A 16,781-nucleotide genomic window follows, 5' to 3' on the forward strand; every position below is an offset into this window, starting at 1 on the left:
AATCTATATTTTTTTAATATTCAAAATTTTTTATTTCTATTTTACCCTTGTGTGTATTTTGCTTTGAAAGGCCTCGAAAACCTTCTCCACATGTCGTGTTCTTAGCGCGTCACATATACAAAATGTGTTGTCCAAATTTAATACTAGTGAAATTCAACCATATATATATAACTCAAAAATTGGGAGACGACTTCAGCCCCTCGTCCTCTGGATCCACCACTGGTTAGAAGAGAATCAATTGCACTTCATTATCTTCTCAAGTTTCCTCGTCAAATCTTCAAGTTTATTATCGTTTATAATTTGGACTTTTAATCATCATAAGATGATTATAGAATTAGTTTTTCAATAGAATTTAATACAGCAATGTTAAATAATATAGATCGGCCCTAGCGATGTGAAGCTAGTTGTAATTGATGTATGACAATCTAATGATCTAATCCGTATTCGAAAAAATATAAAATAATCATACTCCCATATTGTTTAAATCTAAAAATACCTATGAAAACACATGCAGAATTCAGATTTGACATACTTCTTCCTCCGAGTTAAACAATAAAAGTTGGAAATAAACATAACTTTAATTTACTTACTTTTAAATACTCTGTATACCTCACTTTGGAACCTGAAGGCTGAAGTTTTTAAATTCAAGTGTTGATACAATCAGAGTATATATCTAAAATTCACTTCATATTTAAATTTGCTAGGTTAGAATAAGTTATAAGCTCCACACCAGTTAAGTATTAGTTTATGCATTGAAAATTTCCCAAATTTAAATTTAGACTTATAGTTAAATTGCAAATCTTCAATCTTGATATTGATATTTTATTTATCGTTCAACAAATATTATCGCTCACACTTTAGCTACTCTTGCCAAAACTTGTGTACTATGATAACGTGTAACTTGAATCTTCCAACTTCTTGGTTAACTAAGGGTAGTTTTGTGAAGATAATTAAGTAAAGTTTTGGTTTTTATCTGGAAAAGAACACTTAGTTAACTTTTCTTTATTACATCACTAAGACATACTAGCAAAACTTAAATGCATGAAAGATCTAGAATTCAATTAACATTAACTTTCTCTTCCATGTGAAGTCTAGAATATATTCTCAATTCAAATTTGTATAACTTTAAATTTTACTAGTCGACGTGCATTGAAAAATTGTTCATTCATCCATTAAGAGTGTGACATAATAGTTTTATTTGGTGTTCAAAAAAAGTGGATCACTTTCCTCCATTCGACGTGTAGTAAAAAAAAAAAAAACTCTCTTTATTGATCTAGTGTGTGACATATAATTGCTTTGTTCAACGTCCACAAAAGTATCATTTTAACTTTTTAGAATATGATCTCACACTCTATCCTTATAATTCAACCTTACAGATACTAATTTATCAAAAACCACTCGCGGCTTATATCCCATTCTTATAATTAAACTTCAATCACTTATATTTCAATATTATGGAAAACTCGTGACAAATTTCACGATCATACTAACTAATTAACCTCTCTCTCTATATAGCTATATAAACCAGCTCGGAATTTTCCATTACCTAAGGCATTTTGCTGTGTTGAGCATATTTTCACCGGCCCATAACCAAGATTTATGTGTCCTTCCTTTTGAACGGATTGTTTTATCTGATTTTTTTTTTAATCCATTATAACAATAAATCATATTATTAGGCTTGTTCATGTTCCTATTCATGTGGTGCAAGACTCTCATCATGGTATAGATTCTTTGTGTAATCATCTATCTGTAGCTTTTGTTCATACCAAACATTTTGTGGGTTTGGTCTTTTACCATGATCGTTGTGAAGCTAATCTTCTCATAATTTTACAATTTTGTTTTTGAATTATATAATTTAACAAATTACATTATTTATTTTCAAGATATAATGATTTGAAATACATATTTTTCATCCAAATTTGTAAATAAGGTGATCAAACAAAAAAAAATAATAATAGTGCAACTTTTTTCCCAAAAAAAAAATAATCATTTTATCATTGATAGACTTAAATAGTTAAAATGCCGCATATATAATATTAATAAGAAAATCATCAATACCATAGCATCAGCAATGGGGGGCTCAATAGTGGGTGCGAGCCCCCTTTTTATGAGCCCCCACCAATGCTGCACCCTCGGTGCGCAAACTCGGAGCACCCCTCCGCTCCAGGTGCAATGGTGAAAAGGGGAGGGCGCGTGCAAGCCACTCCCCTATTATTCACGTGGTAAATTATAGTTGGGAAGATAGATTTGTTTTAGAGAGTTAAGGGTGAGCTCTCCCATTATAGAGAGTGGGTACAATAGTGGTGGAGATCACAATTGTGAATCAAGGTGGGCTCATCATTGTGGAGGCTCTAAAGAGAAAAGTGAATTCCAATATCATAACTCAATCTTATAATACATTAATAATAATTCATAAATAGAAGACATTATTTGTGTGTATATGGTTTCTTTTAAATCCAATCCACATTTTGAAAAGAGAGAATTCTTTGATGAGGAGTAACTCAATCCCATCTGACGTGGCAGAATTGAAAATCTTTGTGAGCCAGCCAACACTAATCATCTTTTCTTTTTATGAATATTTTACCACATAAATCGAAATTTTGTATTCCTCCCGCATTTGCAGAGGCGATAACAATGGCGGTGCTGACTGTACTATCGCCGCCCTCCTTGCCGACGTCATCATCCTCCATTCTCTATCATTTTTATAATAATGACTCTACAAATTGCTATTTTTGGCACAAGAATGTTTCCAAATGGACTCCAATTTCCGCTGTTTCTAAACGCAAAAACGGACCAGCTAAATCACAGATACACTTGATGCAGTCTTCAACTTCGTCAGGTAATTTTTGGAACAGATTGATTTTTGTGTTCAATTACAGTAATTCGTATCAATTTTTTTTATAATTAGTTTAGAGTCTGCTGTTATTCGTTCATGATTACAGGTTGATGGTGCTTTGTCAATTTCAGATTTCATATATGTGGTTTTCTGTAGAATTGATTATTTATATTTGATACTCTTTATTGGCGTATTATCATAAGCTGTGGATATTGCCGAGTACAATTTCACCTTATTTTATGTGGAAAAGGTAGTAGTATATTTGGTAGATGGCTAGGGGAGAAAAAACTGAAGATCAATTTTGGATGTATACTAGCGCCATTGGATACCAGTATATACCACTGAGCTACGAGGCTAGTTGTTAGTGGTGACTCGCCTCTTTTGGATGGTCTTCAACTGCTAGTATTAGTACTCAACGGAAATCTGCTGGTTAATATAGGGGAATAGCCATTAATGAAAGCATGATGAGTGCGTCAAATGTCCAGAACCAATGTTTTACATTGATCTACTATGCATCATAATTCATAAAATGATGCTCAAATTTTATTTTTATTCTATCAATCAAGTAGTTCCTTAATAAGACTTCATTATGATGCAGGGAGTAGATGCTTATGGATAAAAGGCACCTCTTCCGTTCATGATAAAATTGCTGGCCAGGAAAGGAGGGAAGGCCTATCACTTTCGGTGCTTCCTACAACAGCAGCTCAAGTTTCTTCTGTGGAGGATCTCTATGAATTTATATGCTCAGGTCCTCTTCTGGACAAAGTAGGTCTGAACCAGGATAAGGTGGCTGAATCCATTGACAAGTGGATCTTATGTGGATCACAGCTCTGCAGATTGTTTCGGCTAAATGAACTCTTTCTGACAGAGCCTCAAAAAGTCCGGATCTACCATTACTATATACCAGTTTTCATGTGGTGCGAACAGGAAATCTCTCTTCACAGTTCTAAGTTCAAAGATGAAGATGATATCCCCCCATTAGTGGTACAATTCTGATGATTTCTTTCATTCTAAGGATAGCAACTCCTTGTTATTCCTTGGGAATTGCTCTAGTGTATCTTCAAATAGTAACGGCTTAGGCTGGCATCTTTTGTAATTTTATTTCCTGTTAATACAGATTGGTTTCAGCGCACCACAAGGTTGTGGCAAAACAACGCTAGTGTTCGCCCTGGATTTCCTTTTCCAAGTCACTGGGAGGTAGAGTATGAAATGGTAATATTAATTGAAAGTATGATTCAATCACTATTGGAAGATGGTAAAACTGGCAACTTGATTACAGGAGGACTGCAACTATATCCATAGATGATTTTTATCTAACAGCAGAGAGCCAGGTAAATCTTTTCATAAGGTCTCATATTGATCTTGTCCGGTTCTCCCTTTAGAAATATTTTTATTATTGTAAAATGGAATATCCATATCAGGGCAAACTGCGGGAAAGCAATCCTGGCAATGCACTTCTAGAGGTAGCTAGAACAATGTCTTCCCTTAAATGGACTCCTTTCTCATCACTATTGTTTGTTTACTATGAAATCTTTAACCTTCAGTTCCGTGGAAATGCCGGAAGCCATGATCTTCCTTTGTCCGTTGAGACAATGACAGCCCTACAAAAATTGACCAGAGAAGGTTAGACCTAGAATAGTTGTTTCTTATCCTCCTAGTTTTGATTTTATTGTGTTGCATAATATGCGAGTTTCAGGCACAAAAATGAAGCTTCCTCGTTATGACAAGGTAGGCACACAAGACCAGACTCTTCTTCTCAAAATGTTTGGGATGTGAAGCATTTAGCATTGTTCTTTTATCTTCCAGTCTGCATATAACGGTCGAGGTGACAGAGCCGACCCCTCAACATGGCCAGAAGTGGAAGGCCCTCTATCGGTAGGTGGTTCACAATATCTACTAGTTGATGATAAAAAGGTTAAAGTCAAATTGAGTATTCAAAACTTGATTGAGGTTGTATTGAGAGAAATTAAGAACATAGATACTACCCTATGTCATATTTGTTTGTTGACTAAAATTAGTTCACTTTACTCACTTGACAATGGATCTAACATTAATAACGAGACGTCTTTTGACTTTAATTAGGCTATCCTGTTCGAGGGTTGGATGCTTGGTTTTAAGCCCGTGCCTGCTGAAGTTGTGAAAGCTGTCGACCCACAGGTTTGAGAAGTGGGATGTGGAATGTCTTCCCTTCGCCCAATGTGGTTGTAAGCTCACTTTTAAACAAAATTTTGCAGCTGGAAATAATCAATAAAAACTTAGAAGCCTATTATAATGCATGGGACAAGTTCATCAAATCATGGATAGTAATCAAGATTAAGGACCCCAGTTACGTTTATCAGTGGCGATTGCAGGTAAGCCGCAGATGCATCCTTCTTATCTTTCAGAAATTGTTACTGCTTGTTAGTCAGCTCTAACAACTTCCTTGGGGCGTCTTCAGGCGGAGATTGCCATGAGGGCTGATGGAAAACCCGGAATGTCCGATGAGGAGGTAAATCCGAGATCTAAATGTTGATTGATATTAGAATGATTCTATGCTTTAAGTATGCAAATATGCAATACTCTACTCTTGCAAGTGGAACTAGTTGCTTTCTTGATGTTGCAATTGCAGGTTTTCGACTTTGTTTCGAGATACCTGCCAGCATACAAAGCATATCTCCCTACCCTCTATGCTGAAGGGCCAAGTGGCTCAGACCCAGAGCATTTACTTGTGGTCGAAATCGACGAGGGCCGAAACCCCATCCTTGCCAATTAGGCCAACTCCTTGCAGGTTGTGCTTCAAATCTGGTTTAACTTTTCAATGTGAATTATTATTTTTGATTTTGTTGGAAATATGGTTTTAATGCCATATCTGGAAATTATTATTTAATTAAATATTTATTATTTAATTAAAATAATGATTGGATGTTAATCTACATCTCGAGTAGATCAACGTGATATACTTGAAGTCTCAAAACCGATTTCCGATGAGTGAGATATTGTATGTCAAAGTTTGGATGTTGAAGAGGGAAAATAACATTTGTTATGTTATCCCACTGGAAAACATAGAGATGTTTTTCATGTATAAGAATAGCAAAGCACATGGAGTTAATAAATTGACTTGTGGGCTTGCTAGTGGGCTTGATCTAAGTACTAGCCTCGCGCACACACACACGCGCGCCGCCGCCGACGATCGATCGGACGGACGGACGACGTCGCCGCCGCCGCCGCCGCCGGACGGGCGGGTCGGGTACGGGCCGCGGCCAAGGACTTGGATCTTGGCAATTGGTGTTTGGGGCCCAAACTATTTTTTGGACCAACTCCATTGGGCTTTTAATTTTTGGCCCAACAGAATTATTTTATTGGCCCAACAGAATTTAATTCCCAAGCCCACAACAGCAAACAACAACAACAGTTGACAGCAGCAGCAGAAGAAGCAGGCAGAAGCACACCAACTTCGACTTCTGCTTGGCAACTTCATTTTTGCAACTAAGTTTCTTCAATGGCTGCTGTCACCGGCCACATCTTCAACCTTCCAGCCGTCGGAGTGGAATTCAATGTATTGAATTCATACTTACCACATGTCTATAAATAGGCTTGTGGAGAGCATGCAGAAAAACACACGAACAACACCAACAAATACTGCATTCTGCCATTCCTACACACTCAACATTTGTGCTCAGTTCTTGATCCTATTAAGTTCGCCGGAGCTCGCCGGATTGTGGTGCTACATCCGACGAGACGTAGTAGTTTTACCTTTGGGGAAGATACGCCAAACCGAAGAGCACTACCGGGGCGATAATCTTCTTGCGGGAAGAGATTCATCTCGACTCGACTTTGTTTATACGTATAATTTATTTATACAGTGTATTTCAGTTGTATTGAATTATTTGAGTCGTAATTTCTCAAATTATTTACTTTGTAATATTTTCAATTATTTTGAGTTGTAATTTCTCAAAATAAATATTTTGTAATATCTTGATCGTGTACTCGGTTCTAACAGATTTACCAATAGTAGCAGTTCCAGCTTTGATGATTCAACCTATTGTAACATTCTCCTGTTTTCTTTTACCGAAATAAAAGCATCAAATCTCTTCTGATCTGGTATCATCGTTTATGTTCTTACCTTCCTTTTTCATTTCCTTGAATCAAAATCAGTCTCATTTGCATAAAATGAACAAAATGCTTCAAACTTCGTAACTTTTTAATTTTTAATGAAAGATGCCCCATCCGATAATACAGTCGCACTCATTCGACTACTAAAAGACGAGACACGTTTTACTAAGAGGTACATCAGACTAAGCGACGTGTACAAGGGGAAGGGGAGATTAAATTTATTTAAATTGATTAAGATTAATTTTCACAATGCAACTAATTTTAACTTGATAAAAAATCGTAACGTAGCTGGTAGAAACATGATGTCCTGTGTTTTCTATGTGCAGCAACAGCAAATAGCACCCAAGCAGCCTTCACAAGTCTCAGCACAGCACCAACAGCAACACATTGCAAACAAGCTGTGCCACAACAAACACACCAATGTTAATTCTTCCTCTGTGTGTGTGTGAGAGAGAGAGAGAGATTGGGTTCAAAACTTCAATATCACCAAGCAACAAATATGATATCTAATAATACCATGTCCTGAAGAAGGCAAAAAAAAGAAGAAGAAACATTTGATAATGGAGAGAGAGAGAGAGAGAGAGAGAGAGAGGAACCAAGCATAAATGCAGCCTTTCTCGTCACGGCGTTGCTGGATATGATCGGAGTAGGACAAGCTCTGCGGCGGCGGCGGCGCTTGCATTTTCTTCCCCACCACTAATCCAAGATTTTGATCAAAACAGAAAATACGTTGTTGCTCCGAGTCATGACTTGTACAATTTCCATCTTCTATTTAATGCGCGCACTTTTCGGCTCAGTTAGCAGCTGCCAAGATAAGACTTTTTCATGAATTCAGCGGTTGGAAAAGTTGCCCTCTATTATTACCATTAAATTATTAAGCCATAGGCAGAAGAAAATTTTGCATGTGATCTCTATTATTCACCTTCTTCACAACAACCTGCCAGATTAAATCCTATTTAAGGAGCATTTGGTGGCGCTTCCAACCACCAATCGAATCACTCTTACTTCACTCACAACGCCATTCACATTTTACTAAAACTTGTGCCGTCATAATGTGACAAATTTTTTATGAACGGAGGGAGTAAAATGTAGTTTCTCAAGGACTTATAAGTTATCAAATATTTGAATAATTAAACTTATAAGCTAAAGACAAAAAATTGTAGAGAGGTGAACTAGAAAGCTCTGTATGGCAAAATATAATAGTTGAATAATATTTATAACATATTGTTGCATATAAGATTATAAAAAAGAAAATAAGATAGAGGAACTTAGTTATTAAGAAACTTATATACAATTTAAGAGCTTATTTTATTAAATAATTTGAAAATTTTATAAATTATTTTAAAAAGTTTATAAACTCAGCTAAACGGCTGTTAATGTAATACCTGAAGCCTATGAGGGTGGAGGCCCATAGCAATACGACAGTACAATAAGCCCAAGTTAACAAATGAGTCCATTTAGCACATGTGACATGTCACGTGTAAGGGAGGGGACCCCAACATCAACATCCAATCACCATCTTTACAGAGCACACAATATCTATTTGAGTGTGCAATAATGAGTGGAAGGTGTGTATTTACTCAATAAACAATCTTTATGAAAACAGACAGAGACAGAGAGAGAGTGAATAAGAGAAATAACTTATCTATCTACTCATGCAACTTATGTAATTTGAAAAAAAAGTTATCGAAATGAAACTGACCTCAAATTATTCGAGATTGAATTGGTGTAAGATTGTTCGAGATTAATTTCTATATAAGGGGGGCTAAGGCTGGTAAGTCAATACTAATTCTACGTGACATTATCTTCAGACTGAGTACAGGATTGTATCGAACATGATATCACAAGATTAATTTTATCTAATTCACCAAATCGAGCAGCTACAAATGTGTGGGTGGAATGTGTCATAATCACATGGAAGTGGCATCCATGTGCTCACATGAAATGATCTGTCAGTTTATGCATAGCATAAACAGCAGATGCTCAAACAAGAAACTCTAAACCATACAACCCAATTTAGCACCCACATAATATAAAGCATCCAAAGAAATGGGGTTCTTCTTCAAGCCATTTGTATGCATACACATGAATGCATAATCACCCCTCAAAATTACTAGCCAAGGAAGGGATTGGTGAATCACAGATTTCATTTTCAAACCAGCAAAAGATGATGCTAATATTTCAAAACATAATCAGCATTTGCCAGAAAGTAATGTAAGATATTATTGATGCAGGAACAGAGAAATACACAAACTACAGCTAATGGAAATCCAAGATTACATCTTTCACACTCTTCTCTTCTCTTGTCCAAGAAATTATGATTCTGATATAAAGAAATCTGAGTTTCTATATTACAATAAAGAAGCAGCAAGAAACAAATGGTATGAACATGAACAGAAGCTTAAGAAAGATAAGTAGTTATGATGTAGCAAGAAACTAGACAGCAGCAGCAGCCTTGTGGTAGTCCTCCAACTCAGTGAGCCAGAGATCACCAAACTCACAATCCTTCCACTCCTTAAACCACGGCCCACCAAGCGTGTAATGTATGGCCTTAGGGAAGGTGGTGTGGTCGCCCTCAACAACCTTGTTGTGGCCTACAAGGAAGTTCCACACAAATGGGATCTCCCCAATCTCATCATCATCCAACCATTGGAACCTATGGAGAAACGCCCCCGTCTCCTTATTCACTAACTCGGGGGTTAAGCTCCTATTCTTGGGGTGACCACAATTGTACAACACCATGGAAGACCAGTTCTTCCTAGGATACACAGTCTGCACTGCACCATCCATTTTCGTGGTCTCCTTAGGCGTGTAGTCGTGCTGCACGCACATTATCGCGTACCTATCATCAATCAACTCTACTAGTTTCTTGATATCATCCAAGTACAGGAAATCACAATCCATAAACATGGCCCATCCCTCATAATTCGCCAAATAAGGCGTCAAGAAACGCGAAAACGAGAACTCAGTGCTCTCTAGTTTCCCCCTCTCCCGCCAATAAACCCCCATTTCACGCAACTCAGATTGCTTAATGGGGAAAACCTCAATTGGGATCGAAGCCCTCTTCAACAAAGAATAGCGGCACACCTCATAAGCAATATCTTCCCTAGGATCATACCCTACGAAAATCTTGAAACTCTTCGCATTCTCATTTCGATTCAAATTCGTGGAAATGGGATCGGAATTCGTTACCTCGACGCCGTTCGAGCGATGCGAATCCGCCATAGCTTCCAGCCAGAAATTCCAAAGCTGCAGCCAAAGAAAATGTAAAAGATAATCAAGATGACATTTTTATTGGTATAAACAACTGCAAACACGCAATGTACCTAGCTCAGATGGGGGAAGGATAGCCCAAAGCAGCATATTTGCAATGAAGGAAGGAGTTAATATAGCAACGAGGTAGCCTTGTAGGGAAGCAACGTCGTTTTCATAGATAAGGATCACAAAAATTGAAGTAGAATGAATAAAGGAGGGAGGGAGAAGGGTTATAAGAGAGAGCGCGTTTCAGCATTTCTTCACCACAAAAGGGTGTCGGTCAGTGAAGGGGATTGCGGGGATTTAGCGCTCTCCACATTTTATTTAGGCCTTCTATTTTGGGCCAAATTTTCAAATCATTTAATTCTAACATTGTTTATGGCTTACGTTTATAAAAAGAATAGTGTTAATTACAATATCTAAATTGAATAACTTAATTGCAATTATATACCTTCTTGCTCATTTGTTATATACTAATTTTTAAACTTTTCAACAAAATAATTTGGAAAAAAATCAATAATATTGATTGAGATTATAAAAGATTTTTCTTCTATTTTGTTTTACTAAATGTATGCAAGTTAGCGACACTCACATGAACCACTCGTGGATCCAGCTAAGTGCAAGGGGTGTAGTTGCATCCCCAAAAAAAGAAAAAAAAAAAAAAAGATTAGTAGTATCAATAGTTATATACTAGTAATTTTTTTCTTGTCAGACATATAAATCTAATTTTTATCTAGATAAAATAAATAATAAAATTTATTAATTTAGATTATATGTAAGTTAATATTATTATTATATATATATATACATTTATTATTATTTATATTTATTAAGATTAATGAATCTTTATATGGAATATAATAGTTAATTAATTAATAAACGATAAAGATTATATATGGTAAATTATTGAAATGGAACAATTCTAAGCATGCAACATAGGTTAAAGCTTAATCCTATTATAAAGAAGATTGAGTGTTTACCATTTGGGCAGAGCTGTGGATCCAAATTAGAGTATTTATAGTTGTTTGGACTACGCAGGAGCTTATAAAAAAATATCTAAATTCTCTCTCTATCTACTTCTTTCCTTCTCTATCTTATTCTCCAAGAAATACATTGTTTTCAGTGTCATTTGTTACAGAAAAATTAACAGAAAATCACAAAAAATAGGAAATTTTTGTAGGTCTTATCAATTGATATCTAGAACCAGCTTTCTTGAAAGATGGCTGAGAATATACGACTCAAAGAATTGCAAGAAATACGTACAAAAGAAAATGGATCAGATTTTGCAGACGAAGGTTACAAAGAGAGAGGCATCAGAAATGAAATTACAAGATCAAATCACCGAGATTAAAATTCAGGTCATTTTTACAAATGACTTTAAAGTTCGAGCCGTTTTATAAATAACTCCAAAATTTAGGTTATTTTGATGTATGTTTTAAAGTTCAGGCCATTCTTATAAATAATTTCAAAATTTAAACTATTTTTTTTGCATTTTCTTAAAGTTTGGGCCATAAACTACAATTAACCCAATCCTCGCTCCCGGTCTTCGATTAGATAATTAATTCAATCTTCATAATGTTTAGTACGTTGTTTTATTTTGTTTTGTGTTTGTTGTTTTATTGTGGTGGTGAAGCCTCAAATTTTTTCGTTTCGCTTTCTTTCATTCTTCCATTGGACTGGGCCGCACACTTGGTTGGTTTCGCTTTCTCTTCAAAATTTTCATTAAATTAAATTAATGAATATAAAAATAGCATTCAAGTTTTCTAATTTATTCTTGATTATGACATAACTACCATTTTGTTTTATTTTGTGAACATTCGGTAATGAAATCACAAAAGAATAAACCGTATTGAAACAACCTGATACAATATAGTCTCGACCTATAAAGTAAGAGTATTAATTAAATTAGAATTTAAAATCTTTAATCACATTGTTCTTCCTCAAAATTCCAATATCAAAGCAACGTAATATTAACACTAAATATTTATTTGCATCCAAATAATAACAGTAATAATAAATATTTATTTGGCAAAGAAAAGGAGAACAGCTCAAATAATCAGTATATTGTAGATAGAAGAAAGAGAGAGAAAAATGAAAATTGAAAATGAGGGGTACTGAAAGAAAGAGTTTTCGAGTTTTTGTTCTAATTACTTCAGATTAATCTTTCTCTTGTTGGAATTTATCAGTTCTAATAATTTCAAACTTGATAGTATATATTATCTAAAGAAAATAGAAAAATTAAAAAATATTTTAAAATTATAAAAGTTGATAGTATTAACTAAAGAAAACTCAGCAGCACAGAAAGTAAACTACAATTCATTTTGTTTTTGTGGTTAGACCTTTTTCTTTTCGTCTCAAATTGTTTAATGTTTGTGATGTTCATTTGCAAATCATGCATGTTATAAACATGATTGAGGAAGAACATTGAATTTCATCCCAAACAAATGGTCGACGGAGTTTATTTTGTTGAGAACGAGAAGAATAAATAGTGTTGTAATGAGTCTAATATAATACATCGATTAATTGTCAAGAACTAGACATATATTCTTTAATCAGCAACACCAAAAAACAATATTGCATTACAAAATTATTGCCACTAAAATGATAAGTCCCTAATTCCGTCTCAACAATACAAATCTCATTATTCCAAATCATTTAATTACAATTAAACGATATTATTGAACGCTAATACCATCTAAATACTCCCATTTTTACACGTGTGATTTTGCACATAAATTATAGATTATGTCTCCAAATATATGATTTTTTTTATGATTTTTGCACACGAAAAATATTTTCAGCGCTCACAACTCAATCGTGGACACATGAATGGCAAACCCACAATCAAAAATCACGAATTACGGCCTTGAACGTGAACTCACATCTCTCTAAGCATTAAATTACAAAAAATAATTCCTTAAATGATAATCTAAAAATTTGGAACTTATTTTATGATCATGAAACGATAATATTTTATTCTAGTCCGACTACATCGTTTAAGAAGACTTCTGTTTAAGCCACATAGATAGTTACGACTTTCACCTTAGTATAATCGTGTGTATCCGAAAAAAAAAATTGTGTATATAAAATAAAATATATATAAAAGTTCATGGATTTAGGCACTATTACCTTTATTATTAGTCCATAATCGCGTACAAATTATGGCCAACTTAAGGAGCCTGATATCTAAAAATAGGTACAAATTCAAGTGCAGTATTAAAGAGGGAGCGACAGAGACAGATGCGAGAGGGGGATGAGACAGCGGCCACGGCGCAACCGTCGGCCAGAGACTGCAGACGAGAGGGAGATGGTGCAACAAGTGTGTGCGTGTGTGTGTATTTAAGGAGGGTTCAGGGTTTTTTTTAAGTATTTAATTAGTGGCCCTAATTAAGTCTAAATTTTCCTTATTTTAGAAAGTAGCTAGAAATAATGGGACTGACAAAAATAGAAATGTGGCCAATTGGAATGAAACGGAGGGAGTATAAGTCTAATTAATAGTATCTATTAGTTGTCAACTATAGCAATCAAATATTAATTGATTACTCATTTCGTGTGCTAAATTAACTCTAGAGTGGTTGATACTTGAGGCCAAATGTCTCGGCTTTGGGTCTACTGTGAAATTGTCTTTAAATTTAATGTTGCAATTTTTTTTAAAGAAAAAATTGATTACATATTATCAGTATATTCCAAAACTATATTACATTGCAAAATTTAGTTTCACTATACAAGCGGATTTCAATAAAAGATTGCCAAGAATCACTCCTATATCAAGTACTTGATGATCCTTGAGAAGCACTTGAAGATATGCTCTTTGGAACTGCATGAACAAAAATAACGAAAATTGAAAAAGAATTTAAATTTTTTCGAATAAATTAAAATATGTTTAATTGAGCATATATGTGATCATGATACCTAATCCAATAGCCTCAGAGCTTTTCATCAACCTCAACCTCTTGCATGATTCGACAAACATTCTGTTGAAATGAAACACACAGTACATTTAGATATTCAATTAATGAGAAAATAAAAATGTAGAGGGCAAGATAGGGAATTTACTTCCAAGGAACATCACCAACTAACATCCAATCTCCATCTTTGTCCTCATAGGTTGGCACATATTCTGTGCCATTTGCAGAGTCCATCATCTTCTTCTCATTCACAACTGAATACCAATCAATATATCATGAATACATATGTATAATCCTCTTTTTAATAAATTAAACATGATTAATTAAAGGCTTACATATGGTCAAGAATGTAAACATATCCTCAAATGTAGCCAATAGTTCTTGATAGCCATTGTAAATTTGAAGATCAATTTTTCTAAGGTATGGAGCCCCATCCACAGCCACCTTCACAAATTTGCTGCCTATCATCATCTTCTTTTTGTATGATCTCACTGGTGGCCATCCCACAACCTCACTCCTATAAATTAACCAACAAAAAAACATTAATAAACTAAAAGGTATATAATAATTAATACTAGATTAAAATGAAGATAACATAAGCAATTACTAATTCAAGGAAAATAGCATAATCCTTTTTCATACAAATGCCTCTGGATCGATCGTCATTTGTCTATAAGTATCACTGATGTGGTGATGCCACCACAACCAATATGATTCTCATTTCTCAACCAAATGAAAATTTACATTTTCCCCCACCGCTAACTTTAGCCTTTTCCTTTTATACCCTACTTATTGTAAACTCTGAAATAATTGGAACTCCTAATTATAAAAAATAGTAAAAACTCCAATTATATTTTTATTAGTAACTAAACTGAAAAGTATTATAAACTCTAATATAATTATTAAATTAACTCAAAATTATAGCTAAAGTTAAAAGAAAACTAAAAACAACTTAATTAAAACTAGAAATGATTATAAAATTAATAATGATAAATAGTTACTATTAAATTAAAATAGTTATAAATCCTAATTAAGCTAATGATCGAAAAAAATTAAAATTATGGGAAATGATTTTAAACAAAAAGGGTAAAAGTAAATTGATATAGAGGATCTGAACTCTGAAACACACACATACACACAAGATGTAGTACGTAAATGTGGAGGGTGTGTGCGAGCTGACATAACAGTAGGTGGTTAATGTCCAAAGGCTCAGATTCGGGGTTCAATATTTCCACTGTCGTGCGATCTTTGAATTTATTTATTTACATATATAATTTATCAAAAAAGAAAAAGAAAAAGTGGAGGGTGAAGGATTTGACTTTTGCCCACTTCATATATATATATATTGCATGCGCAAAGCTTGGCTTGTATGTCTATTAGTCTATGTATAATGTATGGACTATATATGATACATAAAAATATTTTCTAATTACGTATCTATATATACAAGTATCATGCATAGACACACCAAATCAAACTTAGAAATCTGAAAGCGTCTAAAATTGAGATCGTGCGGTTTGGAGTAGGGACGGGAAAATATTACATTAAAATTAGGCAAATAGTTAAATCTTAATTAGAGTCGACGCATAATATCACAATTTTTCCACTTCACCGAGTATAACATTGCTTTGCAATTTTGCATGGATATTCAATAAAAAAAATGACGCAAAGATTGAAAGAATCGAACATACTCTAGAGGAGAAGATTGCTCAACGACACAAGATTCACTGTTTTTCAGACTCAAACCCACCGTCTCCGCGAAGCCGCGCTTGGCGCGAGCGCCTCCGCCGCCGGGGAGGGCGAGGCTGAGCTCCGTCTTGAGGGCGCCGGATTCCGGCCGATCGCTTCCTTTAACAGCCGACATGATATTTGGTTGTTGAGATTATTTGATTTCGGCTGTCTGAGTCGAGTATCTGTATGTCTCTCTATATATATAAGTGAAACTGAAACGCGTTACTTTAATGTGGGAGGAGCGAGGAAAACGGCGTCGTTTTGGTTGGCCAATAATGTGTAGACACGTGCCACGGACAGCAATTTTTGGTTGGTTGTTGGTTTCAGCAACTGTTGAACAAAACTCCCAATGGGTGGGGCCCATTTGGTCATGTGTATATAGTGTGTAATCATGCAACGTCCGTCCATCAATGTAAACAAATAATTTTGCAACTATAACTAATGATTATATCTTGCAAATAACGATATACTCCCTCCATTCCACGAATCTTGACACGTTTGATTTCGGCATGGAAATTAAGAAATTGTAGATTAATATTTTAAGTGTGTAGTTAATAAAATATAAAAGTGATAAAGTAGGAGATTGAAGATAATAATTATTACCTTATTTGGAAATGTGTCAAGATTCGTGGGGCGGCCCAAAAAGAAAAACGTGTCAAGATTCGTGGGACGGAGGAAGTATATATGATTATGATTTTGTTCTACACGAGTTAACATCATTAAGCTTATATTAAGAAACCCCGTCGATTGAATAGCTAGACTTATTGAGCTCCAACTACATTGCCAGAAAAATTATGTTTAACGACGGAATTTTTCTATCATTAGAATAATTTAGGAACAGGTATTTATAAGGACCATGATTCGATCCGGTCGTTAAATTTATGCGACTATAAATTGAGGCATGTTGTCAATCTAGCTAGCGATCGAGTAACGAAGGATTAATGTTGGTCATTTATTTT

At 34.8% G+C, this 16,781-nt stretch overlaps 3 protein-coding genes across 8 annotated transcripts; 1 reads left to right on the top strand and 2 right to left on the bottom strand.

Moving 5' to 3' along the window:
• The first annotated feature begins 2,413 nt into the window (after window positions 1-2,413).
• Window positions 2,414-7,724, top strand: LOC130992379 (D-glycerate 3-kinase, chloroplastic). Of its 6 annotated transcripts, XM_057916982.1 has the most exons (14): window positions 2,414-2,537; window positions 2,624-2,839; window positions 3,435-3,820; window positions 3,954-4,033; window positions 4,116-4,167; window positions 4,258-4,299; window positions 4,381-4,459; window positions 4,533-4,564; window positions 4,643-4,711; window positions 4,919-4,993; window positions 5,071-5,187; window positions 5,274-5,324; window positions 5,445-5,651; window positions 6,815-6,914. In XM_057916982.1, the coding sequence occupies exons 2-13, from the start codon at window positions 2,635-2,637 to the stop codon at window positions 5,586-5,588; spliced, it is 1,332 nt and encodes a 443-aa protein (XP_057772965.1). In that variant the 5' UTR covers window positions 2,414-2,537; window positions 2,624-2,634; the 3' UTR covers window positions 5,589-5,651; window positions 6,815-6,914. The 6 variants fall into 6 exon arrangements, with proteins under 6 accessions (XP_057772965.1, XP_057772964.1, XP_057772966.1 ...); XM_057916981.1 differs by having other exon boundaries at window positions 4,258-4,459; XM_057916983.1 differs by having other exon boundaries at window positions 2,478-2,839.
• Window positions 7,725-9,126: 1,402 nt separating this feature from the next.
• Window positions 9,127-10,153, bottom strand: LOC130992380 (protein CDI-like). The gene has a single exon (XM_057916985.1). It carries the CDS (start codon window positions 10,151-10,153, stop codon window positions 9,365-9,367), a length of 789 nt encoding a protein of 262 aa, XP_057772968.1. The 3' UTR covers window positions 9,127-9,364.
• A 3,640-nt stretch (window positions 10,154-13,793) lies between these two features.
• Window positions 13,794-16,020, bottom strand: LOC130992382 (auxin-responsive protein IAA16). Its single transcript, XM_057916988.1, has 5 exons — window positions 15,783-16,020; window positions 14,427-14,608; window positions 14,240-14,345; window positions 14,096-14,157; window positions 13,794-14,000 (listed from the first exon to the last, which is right to left on the bottom strand). The coding sequence occupies exons 1-5, from the start codon at window positions 15,953-15,955 to the stop codon at window positions 13,951-13,953; spliced, it is 573 nt and encodes a 190-aa protein (XP_057772971.1). The 5' UTR covers window positions 15,956-16,020; the 3' UTR covers window positions 13,794-13,950.
• Window positions 16,021-16,781: the final 761 nt, after the last annotated feature.

The sequence above is a fragment of the Salvia miltiorrhiza genome, chromosome 7, assembly GCF_028751815.1.
Source record: "Salvia miltiorrhiza cultivar Shanhuang (shh) chromosome 7, IMPLAD_Smil_shh, whole genome shotgun sequence".
NCBI classification, from domain to species: Eukaryota; Viridiplantae; Streptophyta; class Magnoliopsida; order Lamiales; family Lamiaceae; genus Salvia; species Salvia miltiorrhiza.